The sequence below is a fragment of the Oryctolagus cuniculus genome, chromosome 6, assembly GCF_964237555.1.
Source record: "Oryctolagus cuniculus chromosome 6, mOryCun1.1, whole genome shotgun sequence".
In the NCBI taxonomy this organism is placed as follows: Eukaryota; Metazoa; Chordata; class Mammalia; order Lagomorpha; family Leporidae; genus Oryctolagus; species Oryctolagus cuniculus.
Genome location: NC_091437.1, coordinates 6051153 through 6072153, shown reverse-complemented (window position 1 = coordinate 6072153; position 21001 = coordinate 6051153). Strand labels below are relative to the sequence as shown.

The following is a 21001-nucleotide window of genomic DNA, read 5'->3' as shown; positions in this document are numbered from 1 at the left end:
GCGCCCCGACCGGGACTAGAACCCGGTGTGCCGGCGCCGCTAGGCGGAGGATTAGCCTATTGAGCCGCGGCGCCGGCCCTGAAGCTAGGAATTCAATATGGATGCAGGTACCCAATTTCTTGGTTACCACCTGCTGTCTCCAGGGTGTGCATTAACTGTAAGCTAGAAAGGACAGCAATGTCAGGACTCAAACCCAGGCACGTGGATATAGGATGTGGGAATCCCACATAGAGGTTTAACCACTGTGCCAAACTCCCACTCCCAGAATTTATTTTTCAAAAAGTTAACACATCATGACTGAAGTGAGTTGATTCTAGTAATGTCACACTGTTTTAATATTTAAAAACTGGCCGGCACCGCGGCCCAATAGGCTAATCCTCCGCCTGTGGGGCCAGCACACTGGGTTCTAGTCCCGGTTGGGGCGCCGGACTCTGTCCCGGTTGCTCCTCTTCCAGTCCAGCTCTCTACTGTGGCCTGGGAAGGCAGTGGAGGATGGCCCAAGTGCTTGGGCCCTGCACCCGCATGGGAGACCAGGAGGAAGCACCTGGCTCCCGGCTTTGGATCAGCGCAGCGCCGGCCGAAGCGGCCATTTGGGGAGTGAAGCAACGGAAGGAAGACCTTTCTCTCTGTCTCTCTCTCTCTCTCACTGTCTAACTCTGCCTGTCAAAAAAAAAAAAAAATTTAAAAAAGCTCAAAAAACATGCAAAAAAACAATAAAACTGTTTAGCGCCAAAAATCAAGTAGTGAAACAAGAACAAGAGAATGATTTAAAGACTTCAGACGGGGAGCTGTGTCACTGGGTGTAGCATCCGAGCAGCTGGCGCCGGCCCTGACTCCAGCTTTCTAATGCACCTCCTGGGAGGCAGTGGTGATGGCTCACGCGACTGCAATGCTGCCCCTCCAGGTTGGGGACCTGAACAGCTTCGCTGCTCTCAGCTCTGGCTCAGCCCACGCCACCACAAGCATCTGGAAGTCACCAGCTTTGAGGATGCTAGCGCTTCTCAGGTCTCTCTAGTCCACTTTAAAAATAACCTCGGACGGTGGTTTTACCTGAGCGAAGGAGGGGCAGAACAGAAAGGAGGATACAGAGAGACTTCAAAGGCCATTAGCAGTTTTCTTCATAAGGGGAAGTGGACACAGCAGTTAGTCAGTATTTCCTGTAGCTTAGGAGAACCCACTCAGCATTTCCTAACAACACTGCTAGGGAAGGGGGACACAAAGACAGCTGCCTCTGCCTTCCTACGTGTGCCCCACGTCCCCGCCCACCTCCCCCTCTCAGATGCTGTCCTTGGTTATTATCTTCCTGGTGGTTTCCTGCTTTAACCTCCTGCCTGAAAGAAACGGACACTCTTCTGAGCGGCTCAAGATTTCCACTTTTAAATAGTCATCTCCACCAGTATTCTACGCAATTATATAAAAATGCTCATAATAAAGACTAAAAACATTCCATTTTTCCTAAAACTCATTGTCACTGTATTTCTAATCTCAGTTAACGGCAGCAGCATCCATCACAGAAAACTCTTGATGACTCCTTTTCTTTTACTTCCCTCACTGATTCAGTCGCCATTAATTCTATGTCAAGAAGAACAAAGCTGGATTCAAAAACCACAGTCTCAATTCAGATTTTCATTCTTAATCTTACTTAAAATACTAGAACCACCAGCAAAATACTGCCACTGTCACCTGACTCCCTGTTCCCCACTGTCCAGCACATGTCAGCAGAATTCCTTAAGAACACGGAGTATTTGTCACCCGCCTTCTTAAATACCTCCAGATTCCATCTGACCTAACATACACGCTCCCTACCATGCCATAAGACAGCCTCCAAAACCCAATCCAGACCTCCCTTTCCCTGACAAACACTGCTCAGCCACTCTGACCTGGGAGAATACTCACGCCCACCCCTCTCACCCCCTCAGTCGCTACTCCCCCCGAAACACCCTCCGTCCTCCCTTCCTCAGCAACCACCTTCGAACACACAGCTCGAGTAGCCTCACTGTCAAAACATTTCTGACCCAGTCAGGAAACACCGGGGCCTTCTACTGCCTCAGGACTGTTTCCACTACCATTACACACTTACAACAATATGTTCCACATTTCCTTGTTAAGCACCTGAATTCTAAGCTTTGTATTGGAAATGCTCAGCAGAGTGGTTGGAATAGAGAGGCCAACACAGGTGCGCTGGGTGCACACGTCTGTAGGCTGGCCGTCAGGACCCACGTTCACGTAGACCGTCCGATACCAGTTTCCCTACACGAAAGGCAGTAAAGACAAGGAGTACGATGGCGCAGCTGAAGCACGACTTCTGTTCCATGAAGACAGCAGACCGCACGCCTCCACTTGTGCTGCTCAGTAAGCTCCGGCTCAGACCCAGCACAGGTCTCTGCTGTTCAGCCACAAGCCCACCATGGTGAGGAAGACAAGGAAAACGAAGCTGGCAAGTGGCCAAATGAACGTAAAGTATCAGGCAGACCTCAGAAGATTTAAACCGAACAGGAAGAAATCCAAGAACTCACTCAATTGGTGTCAGAAAACAGCCAAGGGCTCAGCACCTGGTGCTTTTAGGTACTTGTGCAAGTGAGAGTAGAGAGAGGTGTAAAATAACGAGTTCTGGCCCGTGGCACCGCAGGAATGGCTCTGTGGAACGCAGGAGGCACTGGCCAGCACGGCTCTAAACCCCATCCTGTGGGACTCTGCCACTGTGGGACCGCACAGCAGGGGGTCGTGATGGCGGTCTTCATCCTGGAAATCAGCGAACACGACAGACCAGAGCTGCTTCCTCTATGAGGCAGTAGGTAAAGCAACCCACTTACTGCACGGTGACCACAGGCGGCACTCAGTAGCGCTGTGTGTTTCAGAACAGCTGGAAGAATACGTTTAATGTAAGGGGCTGGATGAGAGTATTTCAGGCATGGAAAGCCAAGACACTGTGGCAAAAAAATGACCTAAATCAAAGATCTCTGTGAGTGAGATCCCAGTGGACAGAAGGAGCCATCAAAGGAGGGACCTTTCTCTGAAGGGAGGAGAGAACTTCCACTTTGATTATGACCTTGTCTAAATAAGGTCAGAGTTTGTGAACTCAAGAGGCTTCCATAGCCTTGGCAACTCATGACAAGAGCCTCGGGTGATTACTGACGCCGTAAACAAGAGTGTCAATTGTCAGATCAACAACTGTGCACTTGCTCCCCATGTAGGATCTCCGTCCTTAATGTGTTGTACTATGAGAATTAACGGTAAAACTAGTCTTCAAACAGTTACTTTATACTTTGTGTGTCTGTGTGGGTGCAAACTGTTGAAATCGTCACTTAGTTGATCTTTTGTATATAAAGATAATTAAAAACGAATCTCAATAAAGAATGGGATGGAAAAGGGAGTAGGAGATGGGATGGGTTGCGGGTAGGAGGGTGGTTACGGGGGGGCGGGGGGACCACTATAATCCAAAAGTTGTACTTTTGAAATTTATATTTATTAAATAAAATTTTTCTATTAACAAAATTTAAGGGACTGGAAGTCTGGCACAGCAGGTTAAGCTGCTGCCTACAACGCTGGCACCCATCGTAAATACCAGTTCAAGTCCCAGCAGCTCTGCTTCTGATTCAGCCCCCTGCTTATGTGCCTGAAAAAGCAGCAGAGGAAGGTCCAAGTACCTGGGACCCTGCCACCCTAATGGGAAACCCAGATGGAGTTCTGGGCTCTTGGCTTCAGTCCAGCCCAGGCAGGCCCAGCCATTGCAGTCCCCTGGGATGAACCAACAGATGGAAGATCTCTCTCTCTCTTTTTTTTTTTAAGATTTATTTTATTTACTTGAAAGTCAGAGTTACGCAGAAAGAGAGGGAGAGACAGAGAGAGAGAGACAGGTCTTCTATCCATCCGCTAGTTCACACCCCAGCTGGCTGCCAACAGCCAGAGCTGTGCTGATCCGAAGCCAGGAACCAAGAGCTTCTTCCGGATCTCCCACGTGAGTTCAGGGGCCCAAGGACTTGGGCCATCTTGTACTGCTCTCTCAGGCCATAGCAGAGAGCTGGATCAGAACAGGAGCGGCTGGGACTAGAACCAACGCCCATGTGGGATGCCGGCATTACAGGAGGCAGCTTTACCTGCTATGCCACAGTGCTGGCCCCAGAAGATCTCTTTTTCTGTCTCTCCCTTTCTCTGTCACTCTGCCACTCTGCTTTTCAAATAAATAAATTTTTTTAAAAAGAATAATTTTTAATGTTCCCATCACAAATTATAAGTTGGTAATGTGATGGCTATATTAATCAGCTTGACGGAACTTTCCATGTATACACAGATCAAAATTTCACAATGTACCCTATAAATATATTGTTTGCCAATTAAAGATAAATTAAAAAGAAAAACCAGTATGAGGAAAAATACCCCAAAGTTTTACTCAAAATCCAAATAAACTAAGATTAAAGATCAAGTCTCTACTGACCAATTTCCCTTTCTTTAATAATCAATTTAAGCTAACAGCTTTCAAAAAGAAGCCTGCGGCTTGCTTACAGCTTAGCAGTTTTCCTAACACTAACGTTTTTGTTTGTTTGTTTGTTGTTTTTTTTGACAGGCAGAGTGGACAGTGAGAGAGAGACAGAGAGAAAGGTCTTCCTTTGCTGTTGGTTCACCCTCCAATAGCCGCCGCGGCCGGCGCACCGCGCTGATCCGATGGCAGGAGCCAGGTACTTCTCCTGGTCTCCCATGGGGTGCAGGGCCCAAGCACTTGGGCCATCCTCCACTGCACTCCCGGGCCACAGCAGAGAGCTGGCCTGGAAGAGGGGCAACCAGGAAAGAATCTGGCGCCTCGATTGGGACTAGAACCTGGTGTGCCGGCGCCGCAAGGCGGAGGATTAGCTTAGTGAGCCGCGGCGCCAGCCGCAACACTAACTTTTCTTAATAGTCAGAAGAGATACATCTCGGTTGGTTAAAACTCCTGGATACAACAATCTGAAAGGAGCCAGAGTGACATAAATGCAACAATCTTTATTCTTTTAAATACTCCTTAATGCATTAATGAAAGACAACATAAACTTTAAAAATTCAGAAACCTACTAATAAAAATTTTCTTTTTCCCATGTGTCCTGTCCTCATACATATACCATAAAAAGCAATTTTCAAATAACACTTCAGTGGTGGACATCGCAGCACAGGTTAGCTGGCACCTCCACCGAGATCCAGCTTCCTGCTGATGCACCCGGGAAGCTGTTGATGACTCACATGTTCGGGCCCCTGCCACCCGCAGGGGAGACCCCAATGAAGTTCTGAGCTACTTGCTTCATAACCAACAGATGGAAGATTTGTCTGTGTTTTTCTCACTCTCGTTCAGGTAGATAAAAATAAACATTAAAAATAAAATATTTCTCACAAAATAAAACTTTACTCTCAAACAGTAACTATGTCATCATTCTTACCAATCTTAAAAATGTTTAAATGCATGCATTTGCTTTGATAGAGGTTAGAATACTGAGAATTACCAATACAGAAGAAAAAGAGATCCTTTTCTCAAAGAGCTTATGATTTAATACAAGAAATAAAACACTAATATAATTATTTAAGCGTTTTATTTAGTGTTTTGTATCTTACCTCTTTCATATTCCAAAAACAGATAAGCATCTTTAGAATAAAACTTAGAGGGTAATCGCTGACATCAGCACAGTATAGTAATAAATGCACTGTAAGAAGTCAAGGAAAACAATGATTCTGGCAGCAGGATCAACATCTTTAAAGAAAAGTGGGGGCCGGCACCTTGGCACAGCGGGTTAAAGCCCCAGCCCGCAGTGCCGACATCCCATTTGGGCATCAGTTTGAGTTCCAGCTGCTCCATTTCCGAATCCAGCTCTCTACAATGGCCTAGGAAAGCAGTAGAAGATGGCCCAACTCTTTGGGCACCTGCACCCGTATGGGAGACCTGGAGGAAGCTCCTGGCTCCTGGCTTCGGATCAGCTCAGCTCTGGCCATTGGCGGTCATTTGGGGAGTGAACCAGCAGAAAGGAAGACCTCTCTTCCTCTCTCTCTCTCTCTCTCTCTCTTTCTGGCTCTACTTCTCTCTGTAACTCTGTTTTTCAAATACATAAAATAACTCAAACAAATAAAAGAGAAAAGTGATAGTCAAATCAGAAGGGAACGTGTGGGCAAAAGCATCAAACCCAGGAAATCATGTGCAAAGAAGCACCACAGGACGGGGGCATCCTGAAACCCCGAAGGACCAGAGGACCCACGACACAAACTTTATTAGCATTTACCAGGTAATTTCGTAAATATTTTCAGAGAAGAATCCTCTGGTATTTTCCCTTACAATGTATAAAAACACACAGCACAGAAAACAAAGTGCTAAAGCAATGGCAGCTGTTATCAACACCCTAAACCATCTTCTGCCAGTTTTCCAGTTTCAGTGGCCAGACCCTCTTCTTTTATTTAAACAACAACAAGCTGAGAAGGTGACAGACAGCGCTTGACAGACTTAGAGAACATGGACCATGGGGACACCTGGCAGGCCTGAGAACTCCAGACACAAGGTCAAAGTTTGGTTAAGGTATGAACACAGTTCCACAGGGGGAAAGAAGAAACAGTGCTGGCAGCATTAGACACTCACAAGGGAAACAATGCAGCTGGGTCCCTGGCTCTCACCACACATGAGATCACACACCCAGATCTAAGAACTAAGGCCGCAGAGAGCAGGCCGCACAGGGCCTTGACTGCAGATACCACGACCACCAGGTCCTGCTCTCCCAGCCTCACCCTGTTACCGTCAAGTGTCCTCGCCCTGCTGTGTTGTGTTTTAAAGACACATCTTATTCATCTGACAGGAAGAGTTAGAGATAGAGACATAGACAGAGAGAGAGAGACACAGAGAGAGAGACACACACAGAGAGAGAGAGAGAGAGTTCTTTCATGGTTCGCTACCCAAATGGCTGCAATGGCCAGGGCTGGGCCAGAATGAAGTCAGAGCTGCTTCTGCGTTTCCCACAAGGGTGCAGAACCATCTTGGGCCATCTCCTGGGCTTTCCCAAGACCATCAGCAGGGAGCTGGATCGGAAGTGGAGCAGCCGGGACTGCAATGAGCACTCATATAGGATGCCGGCATCACAGGTGGTGGTCACGATGCTGGCTCCCCTTACTCTGCTTTTCTGAAAGCAAATCGGCCACTTACTAAAATTAGCTCTCTGGACAGAGTGGTGCAGCTGGCCCGACAAGGCTCCTACCACCAGTCACACTGCTTTAGCAGATGACATCTCAGTGTCGTCTTGTTCCATTTTTCTCCAGGAATTATAAGTCCATGGCACAAAGTAACTACCACCTATATGCAGTCACCAGATGGACTGAAGCCCACTTTTCCACCACCAAAATCCCCTAAACCAATCAATGGACCAGCCAGAAACTAGCACACGAGCTGACCATGCATCTCTCAGCCGCCATCTGTAAGAACTTTCCCCTTAACCCCTCAGAGAGCCTGGGGCTCAGTGACAGCCGCCCAGCTCCTGGCCCTGTGCTCTGCAGTAAACACCTCCTTGCTTCCTGACCCTGGCAGTAGTGCTGGCTTTCTCCACGTGGGGCGACTGGACCCAGTTTTCAGGGTTCTATGGCAACTCCTCCAACCAGTTTTGAGGTTATCACTAGTAAACTCTTGCAAGAAAATATAGGTACAAATTATTACGACCTTGAATTAGGCAAAGCTGTTTTAGATTGGACATGGAAAGCACAGTAAAAACAGATAAACTAGATGACACCAAAATTCAAAACCACTATGCTGCAAGTGATGAAAGTCAACAGGCAGACTGCGGGGCAGGAGGAAGTGTCTGCAATTCATCCATCTGGTAAGACACCTGAATGCAGAATCTACAAAGAAGTTAGAACTCAATAATCAAAAAATACAACTTAAAAGTGGGCAAGGCCGGCGCCGCGGCTCACTAGGCTAATCCTCCGCCTAGCGGCGCCGGCACACCGGGTTCTAGTCCCGGTTGGGGCGCCGGATTCTGTCCCGGTTGCCCCTCTTCCAGGCCAGCTCTCTGCTGTGGCCAGGGAGTGCAGTGGAGGATGGCCCAGGTGCTTGGGCCCTGCACCCCATGGGAGACCAGGAAAAGCACCTGGCTCCTGGCTCCTGCCATCGGATCAGCGTGCTGTGTCGGCCGCAGCGCGCCGGCCATTGGAGGGTGAACCAATGGCAAAGGAAGACCTTTCTCTCTGTCTCTCTCTCTCACTGTCCACTCTGCCTGTCAAAAAATAATAAAAAAAATAAAAATAAAAAAAATAATAAAAATAAAAAAAAAGTGGGCAAAGGATTTGAATAGACATTTCTTTCAAAAAATGTGAAAATGGCTAGCAATCACATGAAAAGAGGCTCAAGATCATTTCTCACTATAAGATACAAATCAAAACCATAACGAGATACCACCTGATTGCCACCAGGATGGCGAGAATCAAAATGACTCCAAGAGTTGTTGAGGATGTAGAGAAACCGGAACCCTCACACACTGCTGGTAGGAACGTAAAATGGTGCAGTCACTTTGGAACACATTCTGTCAGTTCTTCCAACAATTAAAACATAAAATCACTATATGAACTGGCAACCCCACTCCTAAGATTGTACCCAAAAGAAATAAGAACATACGTCCACACAAAAATTTGCACGTGAATGTTCCTAACAGTATTCCCAGAAGCCAAAAAAAGGGAAACAATCCAAACGTCCATCAACTGATGAATAGGTAGACAAACCATGGCACATATCCATACTATAAAACATTTGGTCATAAAAAGAAACGAAGGCGGGCCGGCACTGTGGCACAGCAGGTTAACGACCTGGCCTGAAGCACCGGTATCCCATATGGATGCTGATTCGAGACCCGGCTGCTCCATTTCTGCTCCATTTCGCTGCTATGACCTGGGAAAGCAGTACAAGATGGCCCAAGTCCTTGGGCCCCTGCACCAACGTGGGAGACCAGAGGAAGCTCCTGGCTCCTGGCTCCTGGCTCCGGATCAGCGCAGCTCTGGCCACTGTGGCCAATTGGGGAGTGAACCAGCGGATGGAAGACCTCTCTCTCTCTCTGCCTCTACTCTCTCTGTATAACTCTGACTTTCAAATAAATAAATAAATCTTAAAAAAAAAAAAAATGAAATAAATGAAGGGGCAGGTACTGTTGTGCAGTAGGTCCGGATGCTGCGTGGGACACCCGCATCCCATATGGCAGTGCCAGACTGAGATCCAGCTACTCTGCTTCCAGTTCAACTTCCTGCTAATGCGCCCTGGGAGGCAGTAGATAACGGCCCAAGTACTCGGGTCCCTGCCACCCATGTGGGATACACAGATGGCAACTGTGGGCTCCCGACTTTGGCCTCATCCAGCTCAGGCTGTTGGGGACATTCAGCAAGTGAACCTGCAAATGGAAGATTGTTCTTGTTCTGTCTTTCAAGGAGATGAACATAAACAAATGAACTTTCAAAAAAATTCACAGAAAAAATATTTTTTAAAAAAGCAATGAATTATTGGTCTATGCTACAATATGGATTAATCTTGAAAGCATCATGCTAAGTGAAAGAAGCCAGTCACAAATACTACATATTTCATGATTCTATTCATATGAAATATCCAGAACAGACAAACGTAGAGGCAGAAAGAGACGGGTGGTTGCCAGGGCCTGGGGAGAGTGGGGTTTGCAGAGTGACTGCTAATTGGTTTGATGAAAACGTTCTAGTTTACAATCATGATATAATAAAAGTGACAACACTGAATGTATTATACTTTAATATTTTTTATCCATTTTGAATGTCAGAGATATACAGAGAGCTCTTATCTGCTGGTTTACTTCCTGAAGACCTGGCACAGCTGAGGCTGGGCTGGGCTGGGCAGAACTCAGGAGCAGGGGATTCAATCCAGTCTCCCACATGGGTGACAAAACCCAAGTGCCTGTGCTTCAGCTCTAGTGCCCAGGGTGTGCACTAACAGAGAGCTGGGGTGGGATGAGAGCCAGGTTCAAACCCAGCATTCCAAAACGCAAAGCAAGCTTCCTAAGTGGTGCCTTAACCACTAGGTCAAACCCATTTAAATGAATTTTATAGTATGTGAACGATATCTTAACAAAGATGCTCTGTGAAAAAAGAAGCGAGGACAATTTCATAGTTACACTTTCTCCCTAAAGAGTCGGAAAATGGAACTCCTATCTGGATGAGTCTTAGGTAGAGGACTTTGCATTTTATAAACTATTTGAAAACGATCTCTGGCATGTTCTTTAGTCCCTTGGCCATGTGATCTTCCAACCAGGAGCAGGCAGTGGTAATCAGGAATAATAACAAAAGCAATCATTATTATTAGTTTCAGTCCTTATTATGTATCAGATTTTACAAGTATATTCTTAATTAATCCTCGTCAAGAACACATTACTCAAAATAAAAAGCCCACAGTAAAATTGGTTGAATAAATTATGGTATATTTTCAATGAATTATTATATAATTATTTTTAAAATATAATCTGGATACGACACCAAAAGCACAAGTAATGAAAGAAAACACAGGTAAGTTGGACCTCATCAAAAATTTAAAAGTGGGGGCCAGCACTGTGGCATAGTGGGTGATGCCACCACCTGCCGTGCCAGTATCCCATGTGTGCACCGTGTCCCAGCTGCTCCACTTCTGATCCAGCTCTCTGCTGTGGCCTGGGAAGGCAGTGGAAGATGGCCCAAGTCCTTGGGCCCCTGCACCCACATGGGAGACCTGGAGGAAGCTTCTGACTCCTGGTTTCTGATAAGTCATCTGGGGAGAGAGCCAGCAGATGAAAGACCCTCCCTCCCTCCCTCTCCCTCCCTCCCTCCCTCTCTCTCTCTCTCTCTCTGCCTCTGCCTCTCTGTAACTCTGCCTTTCAAATGAATAAACAAATCTTAAAAAAAAAATTAAAAGTGTGTAGGGGGACAGTACAAGCAGAGTGAAAAAGCACACCATGGAATGGGAGACAGTATCTGTAAATCACGTAGCTGATAAGAGACTGATACCCACAACACAAGAAGGAGTCCTACAATGAAAGAAGCAGGTTTCAAAAAACAACCAAAAGCCATGAGTAGGCACTTCTCCAAGGACACACAAATGGCCTCTGAGCATACAAGAGGAGGCTCAGTATTACTAGTCTCAGAGAAACGCAAATCAAAAGCACAGGGAGGCACCACTTCACACCCCTTACAATGGCTACTAAAAAAAAAAAAAAAAAAAAAAAAAAAACAACCTGGAAAATAACAAGTGTTGGCAAGGATGGGGCAAACCGGAATCCTCCTGCACTGCTGGCGGGGGAGGGGGGGGTAGGGGGGTGGGAAATGCTGCAGCCACTGCAGAAAACGGTGATTCTGTCTTAGGAAGCAACAGACGACCCAGCAACCCCCTCTGAACATGTGCTCCAAGGAGGAAAAGCAGAGGCTGCAACAGGTATTTCTATGCTTTGTGTGCTTATGTTTGCAGCTGCACTGTTCACACAGGTAGAAGGGACGGCAGTCCCAGGGCCCAGTGACAAGCGGAAAGACAAACAAGTCATGGAATGTAAGGGCGACCATTGCAGGCCTCCGGGGACCGAACCTGCAGACAGGGCTCCCTCTCTCCCCATCTGTTTCTCTCTCTGCGTCTCAAATAAATAAACAGTACGTTACCTAACGAAAAAGGAAAGAAATTTTGACACTCATGTGCTACAACATGGGTGAACCTAGCAGACATCATGCCAAGGGAAATAAACTAGCCACAAAAGGACTAACATTCTAGAGTTCCTCTTACCTGAGGTTCCTGGTCAACTTCAGAGACAGAAAGTAGAATGAGGGTCCCGGGGGCTGGGAGAGGGGGAAGAGTCAGCGCTCAGTACATACAGGGTCAGAGGAGGTGGAAAGTTCTACAACGCAGATGATAGTGAAGGCGACAATACACTTAAAATGCTGAAAAATGGATTTTATGATACACATTTTTCTGCATTAAAATTAGTTTATAACTCTTCTTTATCACAGTAAGACAGGAAGCAGCAGAACACACTCATGATAGGTGAACAGGCAATCCTTGCACTCAGCACCCATAAATCAAAACCACCCAATGGGTCTTCGGAAAATTCAAACAGGTCCCTTCGTCCCCAGGAACAAAAAGAACGCCGATGGGGCCGGCGCCGTGGCTCACTTGGTTAATCCTCTGCCTGTGGCGCCAGCATCCCAAATGGGCACCAGGTTCTAGTCCCAGCTGATCCTCTTCCAGCCCAGCTCTCTGCTGTGGCCCGGAAGGGCAGTTGAGGATGGCCCAGGTGCTTGGGCCCCTGCACCCGCATGGGAGACCGGGAAGAGGCACCTGGCTCCCGGCTTCGGCTGGAGCTGCATTTGGGAAGTGAACAAGGGAAGGAAGACCTTCTCTCTGTCTCTCTCTCACTGTCTATAACTCTACCTGTCAAATTAAAACAAACAAACAAACAAACAAAAACCGCTGACCGAGAGGGAGTGACTCCTGCCATGACGTCAGGCTCCAAGGAAGGCAGGAAAGATGGAAGCGCTGCTCGGCTCCACGCGGTGGTGCTCGGCGGCATCACGGGGATTTTGTTTGCACACTATTATGGCCCGTGAGAGGTCTAAAAAAAAGTTTTCTTCTTGGGTTGTGTGACTTTGAAGGTGACAGGAAATGGCACCAGCTTGATCACAGGACTCACCGGCAGGGAGGCTGCACAGAACGAGAACAGAGACGTCTACCTGTTTTCACTGGGTGAGCACCCCTCTGCAGGGCCCAACGCTAACACTAACAGGTGCATCAGCAAGGTGAGCGGAGGGGAGGGAGCAGCTCCACCCTTCCAGCAAGGGCGCTGCGCAAGCGCACAAACACGCGGAGGACTCGTGCAGGGCAGTGGAGGGCACGCTGGGATGAGGTCACCACCACCACAGAGGGATGTGAGAGGAGGTGCGGTGCAGCTCCATCCTGCTGGCTTCATCTCCTGCCACTCTTCCTGTCATTACCCAGCTTGCCTTCTTGCTATTCCTGACCACATCCAGTGAGCCCCATGCAAGGGACTCCACCCTGCCTGATCCCTTCCCTACTCGGCTGCTCCTGCAATTCTTCCTCTCTCCCCTCAATCAGAGCTCTTCTCACAGGCTGGGTGCGGGGGCTGCTCTGCCTGCGGACCCGGGCTAACACAGCCTCCGCTCGTCACCTGGGCCCCGTGCACTGCTGTTTCTCTGCAGACTCCCCACGGCCTTGCAGAGTCCATCTATTAACCCCCTCTTGCCACTAAAACTTATCACTACCTTCCCAGCACTTAGACACACAAACAACAAGGAAACACCTGTGGAAGGAAGATGTCCAGGGAGAAGAGGGGCCTGCAGCCCCTTTGCTGCTTTTCCCAGCAACGTTCCTCTACGACTTGGGGGAGGGGGAGCCTTTCTCTGCTAAGGGCCATTTGGTTATCTGTAACATCATTCACGGGCTGAACGATATTATCAACTTAAACATTAGCCTACTGCAGACTGACTGAATGTTGAGCAGCCGGCTTGACAGGGCAGAAGGTCCCCAGGCTTGCAAAGAGCTGCCTGACCCCTCGGCAAAGAGAGCGAATTCCCTACGCTGCCGTTCAAAGGATCTGACAAGGAGAAGCTGACACGGCAGGGTGGGCTGGGAAAGGGCATCTCCAACTTTTCCTAACATGACTTCTTTAAAACGAAATTTTTTTGATAAGAAGAGAGAAGAGCAACTGAGAGACAGCTCCCATTTGCTGGTTCACTCCCCAGATGCCTACAACACAGCCAGGGCTAGACTGGGAGCCAGGAGCCAGGAACTCAACCCAGGTCTTCAACAGGGGTGCCAGGAACCCAACTACTTGAGCCACCACTGCTGCCTCCCAGGGTCTGCACAGAAGGAGGCTGGAGTTAGGAGCCAGAGAGTAGGGAATCAAACCCAGGTATATATGCAAATTAACTTGTTATTCATATGCATTCGTGTATGTGAAAATTACAAGAGTAGACAGAAATTAACATTTTTATCTTAAAGCCACAACTGTTTAAGAAATCCACCACCAGGGCTGGCGCTGTGGCAGATGGGTAGAGCTGCCTCCTGTGGCAACGGCATCCGAAGTGGGTTCCAGTTCAAGTCCCAGCTGTTCCACTTCCCATTCAGCTCTCTGCTAATGTGCCTGGGACACAGAGACACAGACAATGGCCCAAGTCCTTGGGCCCGTGTACCCACTTGGAGACCCGGAAGAAGCTCCTGGCTTCAGACTGGCCCAGCTCCAGCCATTGTGGCCATTTGGGGAGTGAACCAGCAGATAGAAGATCTCTCTTTATCTCTCTGTCTCTCTCTGTGACTCTGCCTTTCTAATAAATACATAAATCTCAAAAAAAAAAAAAAAAAAAAAAAGAAAATCCACCACCAGCTCCAATGCGTTCATTTTGTACTACCTGTGTCTAAAATCGCGTACTCTTCATTGGGGCATTCTGGAAGGGAACACAGGACTGGAGGAAAACACCCAGAGCTTCCAATTATCTCTGTGTGGCCCAGTCATGGATGACCCTAGTGATCATAATACTCATGTTCCATACGATCACAAAAGAGAACTTAATTAAAATTTAAAACAATAAATAATGCAGCAACCAATGACTGCTGCAGAAACACAATACAGCCACCCTACCCAAGATCTTTCTCCTGACCAGAAAGACCAATGAATGACATGTGACACAGCACACTGACAACACTTCCCTAATCGAGCCAAAATCACCGTCATTTTCAACATTTTCTCTCCTTTACTATTAATGCGTTTCATATAATTTAAAAACAAAACACAGATTTTCAAAAATATTTACACAAAAATTGTGATCATATTAGAATTTGAATTGTTAATGATCCTTTAACATAAGGTGTATCTTGAACTAACACTTATTGTGACCTGTTAATTGTCTATCGTAAAGAACCATTCCTGATATTAACAACCTCACAATCTACAATTAGATAAGAAAAAACATCTATTGAAAAGAAACATGAGCTAAAAGGGACTGTTGACAGACACGTGAATTAGGCTGTTTACCCATTTCACAATATACACATACATCAAACAACTATACATTAATAAAAACAAAAATTAAAAATAATTGAGAGGGACTGGAGACCAGCATCCACTCCTCTGTGCCGTATTTCCAACAGAACACCAGTCCCGTTTCCCCTTCCTCCTCAGCCCCAAGGTTGACCTCTGATCAGAATACGTTGTTGGTGGTCTTGGGTAGGTCTAACTCATTTGAAAGAAGAAAAGACACATTCTAGGATTCCCCATCACTGTCCCTCTCTGGACTGAACTAGTGATTGTGTGAAGATAGACAGTGAAAGAGAAAGGAACTGGGTCTTTCCCCGAAGTTACTGGTTTGCTGAATGAGGCAATTTTGCAAGCTGTCTACTACTATGCACTTCCTATTAGGCACAAAGTTCTTTTTAAGCATCTGAGTTGGGCTACAAAGAACCCAACTTACGTAACCAACAGCATTCCTACCAACACAGAAGAAAACCAAATCATCGGGAACTTTCTTAACAAAAAAGCTGAAATGCCAGCACCTGAATTCTCAGAACTGGAATTATTTCATCACAGAAATAAGCTGTCTTAATAGTGACCAGAAAAAAAAAAAAAAGATTAATAGATCAATAAACATGGATGCAGCATTAAGAAAGAAAAAAATGCTACATATCCTCTCAAGTCAAAAAAATTCACCAAGAAAATAACCATAAAGATCTTTCTAGGCTTGCATCAGGTTGACAAACAACTCAGTAATCTGACAGAGTTATTAAAAAATGAGGCAATTCTTGTATCTTACAGTTTGAAATGTTCCTGCTTGTACTTTATCTACGTGTGATATGTCCGTGCACACACGCCTACATCCACACAATGCTTTGTATCTTGGAAGCAACGAAGAGAATCCATATAAAAGCAAACCATTTCTACTTTATTAGCATGATTCACCAAGAGTACACTATGGTTCACTAATAACATAGCAATCATAACCAAAGGGTTCTTCTTTTTTGCTTTGTTTAATAGCTAGCTAAAAATACACTGGGTTTATGAAACACAAGTTTTAAGTCTCACTTGTCATTTACAGTACGATACAAGTATCTCCAGGCAAACAGTAATAAAAGACCAAAGGTTACTGTTGCCAAGCTGATGTGGCTAAGCATCAATTTAAAGAGACAAACCAAGAGAAGCGTATGAACTTCTCAGTGACACAGCTCAAGAACAAAGGCAGAAACGAAAGGGGACACTCTTGGAGTTCACCCTTGGTTTCTTAAGGTCTGACTGCAGCAGAAGGAACCAAAACTCCAGTTCAGCAGAACAGGTGTGTGACTTCAGATGTCCCACACAGGCCAGCAGCTTGGAGGCACAATCAAATCTAAACATGGGGACAGGCGCTGTGGTATAGGTTAATCCTCCACCTGTGGCACCTGCATCCCATATGGGTGCCAGTTCTAGTCCCAGCTGCTCCACTTCTGATCAGCTCTCTGCTATGGCCTGGGAAAGCAGTAGAAGACGGCCCAAGTCCTTGGGCCCCTGCACCCACATGGGAGACCTGGAAGAAGCTCCTGGCTCCTGGCTTCGGATAGGTGCAGATCCAGCATTGCAGCCATTTGGGGGGTGAACCAAAGGAAGGAAGACCTTTCTCTCTCTCCCTCTCACTGTCTGTAACTCTATCTCTCAAATTAAGAAAAAAAAAATCTAAACTTGATAGCATGAAATGGAAATCTGTACTATTAAAGAGTGAGATGCACGTACATCAAGTGTTATAAGAGGGAACAGGGGTTGAAAATCCAATCAGTTATGGAAACTTGTTGGTAAAAGGTTAAACAATTTCCAACTGCTCAAAGTTAAATCATTATTACAGGACTGAACCTCAGTCTCCTGAGTGTACAGAACTGTCTGCAAGCACACCCAACACACTGCTTAATAACTTACACTAAAAGCTACCAGTCTTCTTGGATGTATACTTCTTAGAGGCTTCTTTCAACCCAAAACAAAGATATGCGGTGGGTATTCGGCCTAGAGTTCAACACAAGGGTTTCCTGCCTGGCTCTGCTCCTGATCCCAGCTTTCGGCTAAGGCAGACCCCGGAGGCAACTTCTGTGGTTCAAGAAAATGGGTTCCTGCCGCCCCCAGGGAGACGCGGATTGAGTTCCTGGCTCTGGCTTTGCCTGTAATTGAGGAGTAAACTGGCAGATGGGAGCTCTCTCTTTTGTTAAATAAATTTGAAAAATAAAATTCCGAACTATAAAAACACGTGAGAGCAATCATTTCACCCTTTTTTTAATGTTAAAGGCATAGGTTTTAAAACCTCTGCTTAACAAAGGACTAAATTTTAAGAGGCAGAACAACAATCCAGAAAGTCAACTCTAATTCAAATTCTATCCCAACCTGAGAGATTATAAATGCACACACTTATTTCAAGACTATTTCAAGACTCAGGGATTGCAGAGACTAACACAAACTCTACCTAAAATCTGGCACCTTCCTTTAGGAATTCTATAGGACAGATCCCCAAGAAAGTAAGCTGTAAAACAGGATAGCGTGTCGCAACAAAGATAAAAAACAAAATCCTAAGAACCAATAGCCTTTCCACGAGGTAAAATATTTCAGGGCGTGCGGGCAGGTGCCGCAGCACGGCGGGTTAAGCCGTCACATGGGGTGCTGGCCTCCCGCCGCAGTGCCTGGTTCAGGAGCCGGCCACTCTGCTCCCTGGTAACACACAAGCTGAGAGCTCGGCGGGGTCCCCGCTGCGCCTGCAGTCCAGTTTCTGCTCAAGTGCATCCTGGGAAGCAGCAAGTGATGGCTCAAATACTTGAGTCCCTGCCACCCAAGTGGAAGACATGGATAGAATTTCAGGCTCCTGCTGACCCAGCCTAGCCCAGACCTGGCTATTGCAGACATAAGGAAGGTGAACCAGTGGATGTAAGATAGTGCTCTCTGCCTTTCAAATAAATAAAAATATTTCAGGGACTGCTTAAGTGATATTGGAGCTGGATCCAGAACGAGGAAGAAGGGAACGTGGCTGCACAGCCCTGGAGGGAAGGACATGAAGGAAGAGGGGAATGTGGCCACGTGGCCCTGGGAGGGGAGGACACGAAGGAAGAGAGGGACGTGGCCACGTGGCCCTGGGAGGGGAGGACACAAAGGAAGAGGGGACATGGCCACGTGGCCCTGGGAGGGGAGGACACTGAAGGAAGAGAGGGACGTGGCCACGTGGCCCTGGGAGGGGAGGACACAAAGGAAGAGGGGACATGGCCACATGGCCGTGGGAGGGGAGGACATGAAGGAAGAAGGGGATGTGGCCACGTGGCCCTGGAAGGAAGGACATGAAGGAAGAGGGGCACGTGGCCCTGGAAGGAAGGACATGAAGGAAGAGGGGGATGTGGCCGCGTGGCTGTGGGAGGGAAGGACATGAAGGAAGAGGGGGATGTGGCCGTGTGAGGGGAGGACACTGCAGGAAGAAGGGGACGTGGCCACGTGGCCCTGGAAGGAAGGACATGAAGGAAGAGGGGGAATGGCCACGTGGCTGTGGGAGGGAAGGACATGAAGGAAGAGGGGGACGTGGCCATGTGAGGGGAGGACACTGCAGGAAGAGGGGGACGTGGCCACGTGGCCCTGGAAGGAAGGACATGAAGGAAGAGGGGGACATGAAGGAAGAGGGGGACATGAAGGAAGAGGGGGACATGAAGGAAGAGGGGGACATGGCCACGTGGCTGTGGGAGGGGAGGACATGAAGGAAGAGGGGGACGTGGCCATGTGAGGGGAGGACATGAAGGAAGAGGGGGACGTGGCTGTGGGAGGGAGGACACGAAGGCAGGGAGAACAGAGGGCACTACACAGACGCCATTCCCGACACTGCCCTGCACAGCCGCAGCCTCCCCTCCAGGCCTCTGCACCCCTGCTCCTCCCCGCTCCTCAGCGAGAACTCATCGAGGACCCGGTCTCCGACACTCCCCCTTCACGGCTCTGTCCTGTCCGCTGCGCTCATCACCACCTGGCAGCCCCAAGTCGGCTGCTTCTCAGCTGTGTCTGTGCCCCACCGGCACAAGCAGCAGTCTCCCGCTCTCCTCCAGCTGTTACGCCCAGCCCTCCACCTACCTAAGAGACAATGCGTGGGTGCACCTGGTCCTCCCCGAATGTCCACGGTGGACCAGGGGCCAGGAACTCAGCTCAGGCTTCCCATGCCCCATGCCGGGGGCAAGAACTCAATCCCCCGGAACCCTCACCAATGCCTCCCAGCGTGTGCCCCCCGGCAGAAAGCTGGTGGGGCACGGGCAGGAATCACACCCAGGCACGCCGATGAAAGAGGCAGGCATTTTAACCGCCAGGCCCGATGTCTGCGCCTTCTCCAGACTTTCAAACAGTGTCTGTACACTCAGGAGGTAAACGACAGTGCTTACAAATGGGTGAAACCAATGCATCAGAAAGCTTCACCTCCACAGAGGTTAGATCTGGGGGAGGATTCGGAACCAATCAGTGATCTTAAATTATTCCTGAAAGACAAATGCAATTTATCAAAGACTGATAAACAGACACGTCTTCTAGGACCCCACTTCTACACAGCCAGTAACCAACACATTTTTTTTTTAATACTTTGCAGCTCGCTGCTCCCATCTCAGGAGCACTGTCACTCATGCGCCACCAAAAATGCCACCTGAGCCCCACTGCTGCCCCAAGTGCCTCTGCCCACGCTGACCGTGACGGCAACCGACGGAGGACAGCGAAACTGCACTTCCATCCCCGCGGGGCAGGAGAAAGACCCGGTCCTAAACCCGCACGGCACGAGTGGATCCACTGCCCGTATTGGGGACGCTGCTCACTGCGGAACTGTAGTTCATTCTACACCTGAGGAAGTTTGTTTCTGAATTCTTTCTATGATGGCACCGGCGAAACGGCCAGGAGAGACTGTCAACAAAGGCGAGTACTGTATGCGAAGCAAAAGGGAAACAATTTAGTGGCTTTTTTTTTTTCACTCGGACGGAGCAACCAGAATCTCATCCTGGATGAAAATGACGGTGGAATTCGGCGGCGCGTTCCGATTCAGGTTGGACGGGGCGGGGGGCCTGGAAGCGACTCTTCATTGCTGGCCCCAGCACACAGCCCAGCAGCCCGGATCGCTCACTCCAGCTAACGCCTCCGCGTCCGCGGCAGCGTTTCCAGCACTTGTCAAGGCAGCAACGACCCCCATCTGGGGCTGTCGTCTGCCCTCGCACGAGCCGCGGGGGCGTCTCGGGCACCCCGACACCACACGACAGGCGCACCTCCCGCTAGCCCTAGCCGGCGGCCCGGGCCCACCCACCCTCCCGCACTCGTCAGCAGCGCCCAGCGTTATTTCCGCTTCCCAAAGACACGCTGTCACCGGCACTGCTATTCACCAGAGGCGAAACTGTGCACCAGGGCCAACTCCCTCCCGCAGGAATACGCCAGGCCGGAGGCTGCGACCGCGGCTCCCGGGCGGCGCGGACAGGACCCGCAGGTCCTCACCGCAGACACCGCCGGGTCGCCCGGGCTCGGGGCCAGGGGCGCACGCCCCGGAGGCCGCACCGAGCGCGGAGGCCAGGGGCGGCCCCCGGAGCAGAGCAGCCGGCCGGCGCACCTGCCGGGGCCGCGGCCGCCAGGGCCCGCGCCGCCGCCGGGGAGCCACGTCCGAGGCCGGGGGCGGCGGGGCGGGGGCGGCCGGCTCCCGCCCACCCGACGCGGACAACCCCGAGCCCCAGGCCCGCCGCGCGCCGGAGGGGGTCGCTCCGAGGCGGCGGCCGCCAACGACTGCCCCTCGGCCGGCCCGCGGCGGCCGGACACTCACGTAGGGCTGGTAGAACTTGGAGAGCCGCGGCTTCCCGTGGTTGTTGAAGATAAGGATCGCCTTGATCATGGCTGGGCCGCGCCGGGCCGACCCGGTGGGCGCTGGCGGCCGGGGCGGGGGCGGGCGCGCGAGCCTCGCCTCAGGATCTGGCCGGCGAGCCTTCCCCACCCGCCCCCTGCCACGCGCGCGCGCGCGCTCCCGAGCCGCGGGGCGGGGCCTCGGTGGG

At 49.2% G+C, this 21001-nt stretch overlaps 1 protein-coding gene across 4 annotated transcripts in view; it reads right to left on the bottom strand.

Annotated features, from left to right (window-relative positions):
- Window positions 1–20976, bottom strand: part of AP3S1 (adaptor related protein complex 3 subunit sigma 1) — a 60435-nt gene extending 39459 nt beyond the window's left edge. For 2 of the 4 annotated variants that reach the window (XR_011389645.1, XM_051844090.2), the window contains exon 1: window positions 20776–20975. Coding sequence is in view for 3 of the 4 variants with exons in the window: in XM_051844090.2 (XP_051700050.1) it covers window positions 20776–20844 (69 nt within the window). In the remaining variant the exon portion in view is untranslated. Of the gene's footprint in view, window positions 1–20775 lie in introns of all 4 variants that reach the window. The other 2 variants (XM_070076018.1, XM_008254913.4) reach the window with 2 other exon arrangements.
- Between the last annotated feature and the right edge of the window lie 25 nt (window positions 20977–21001).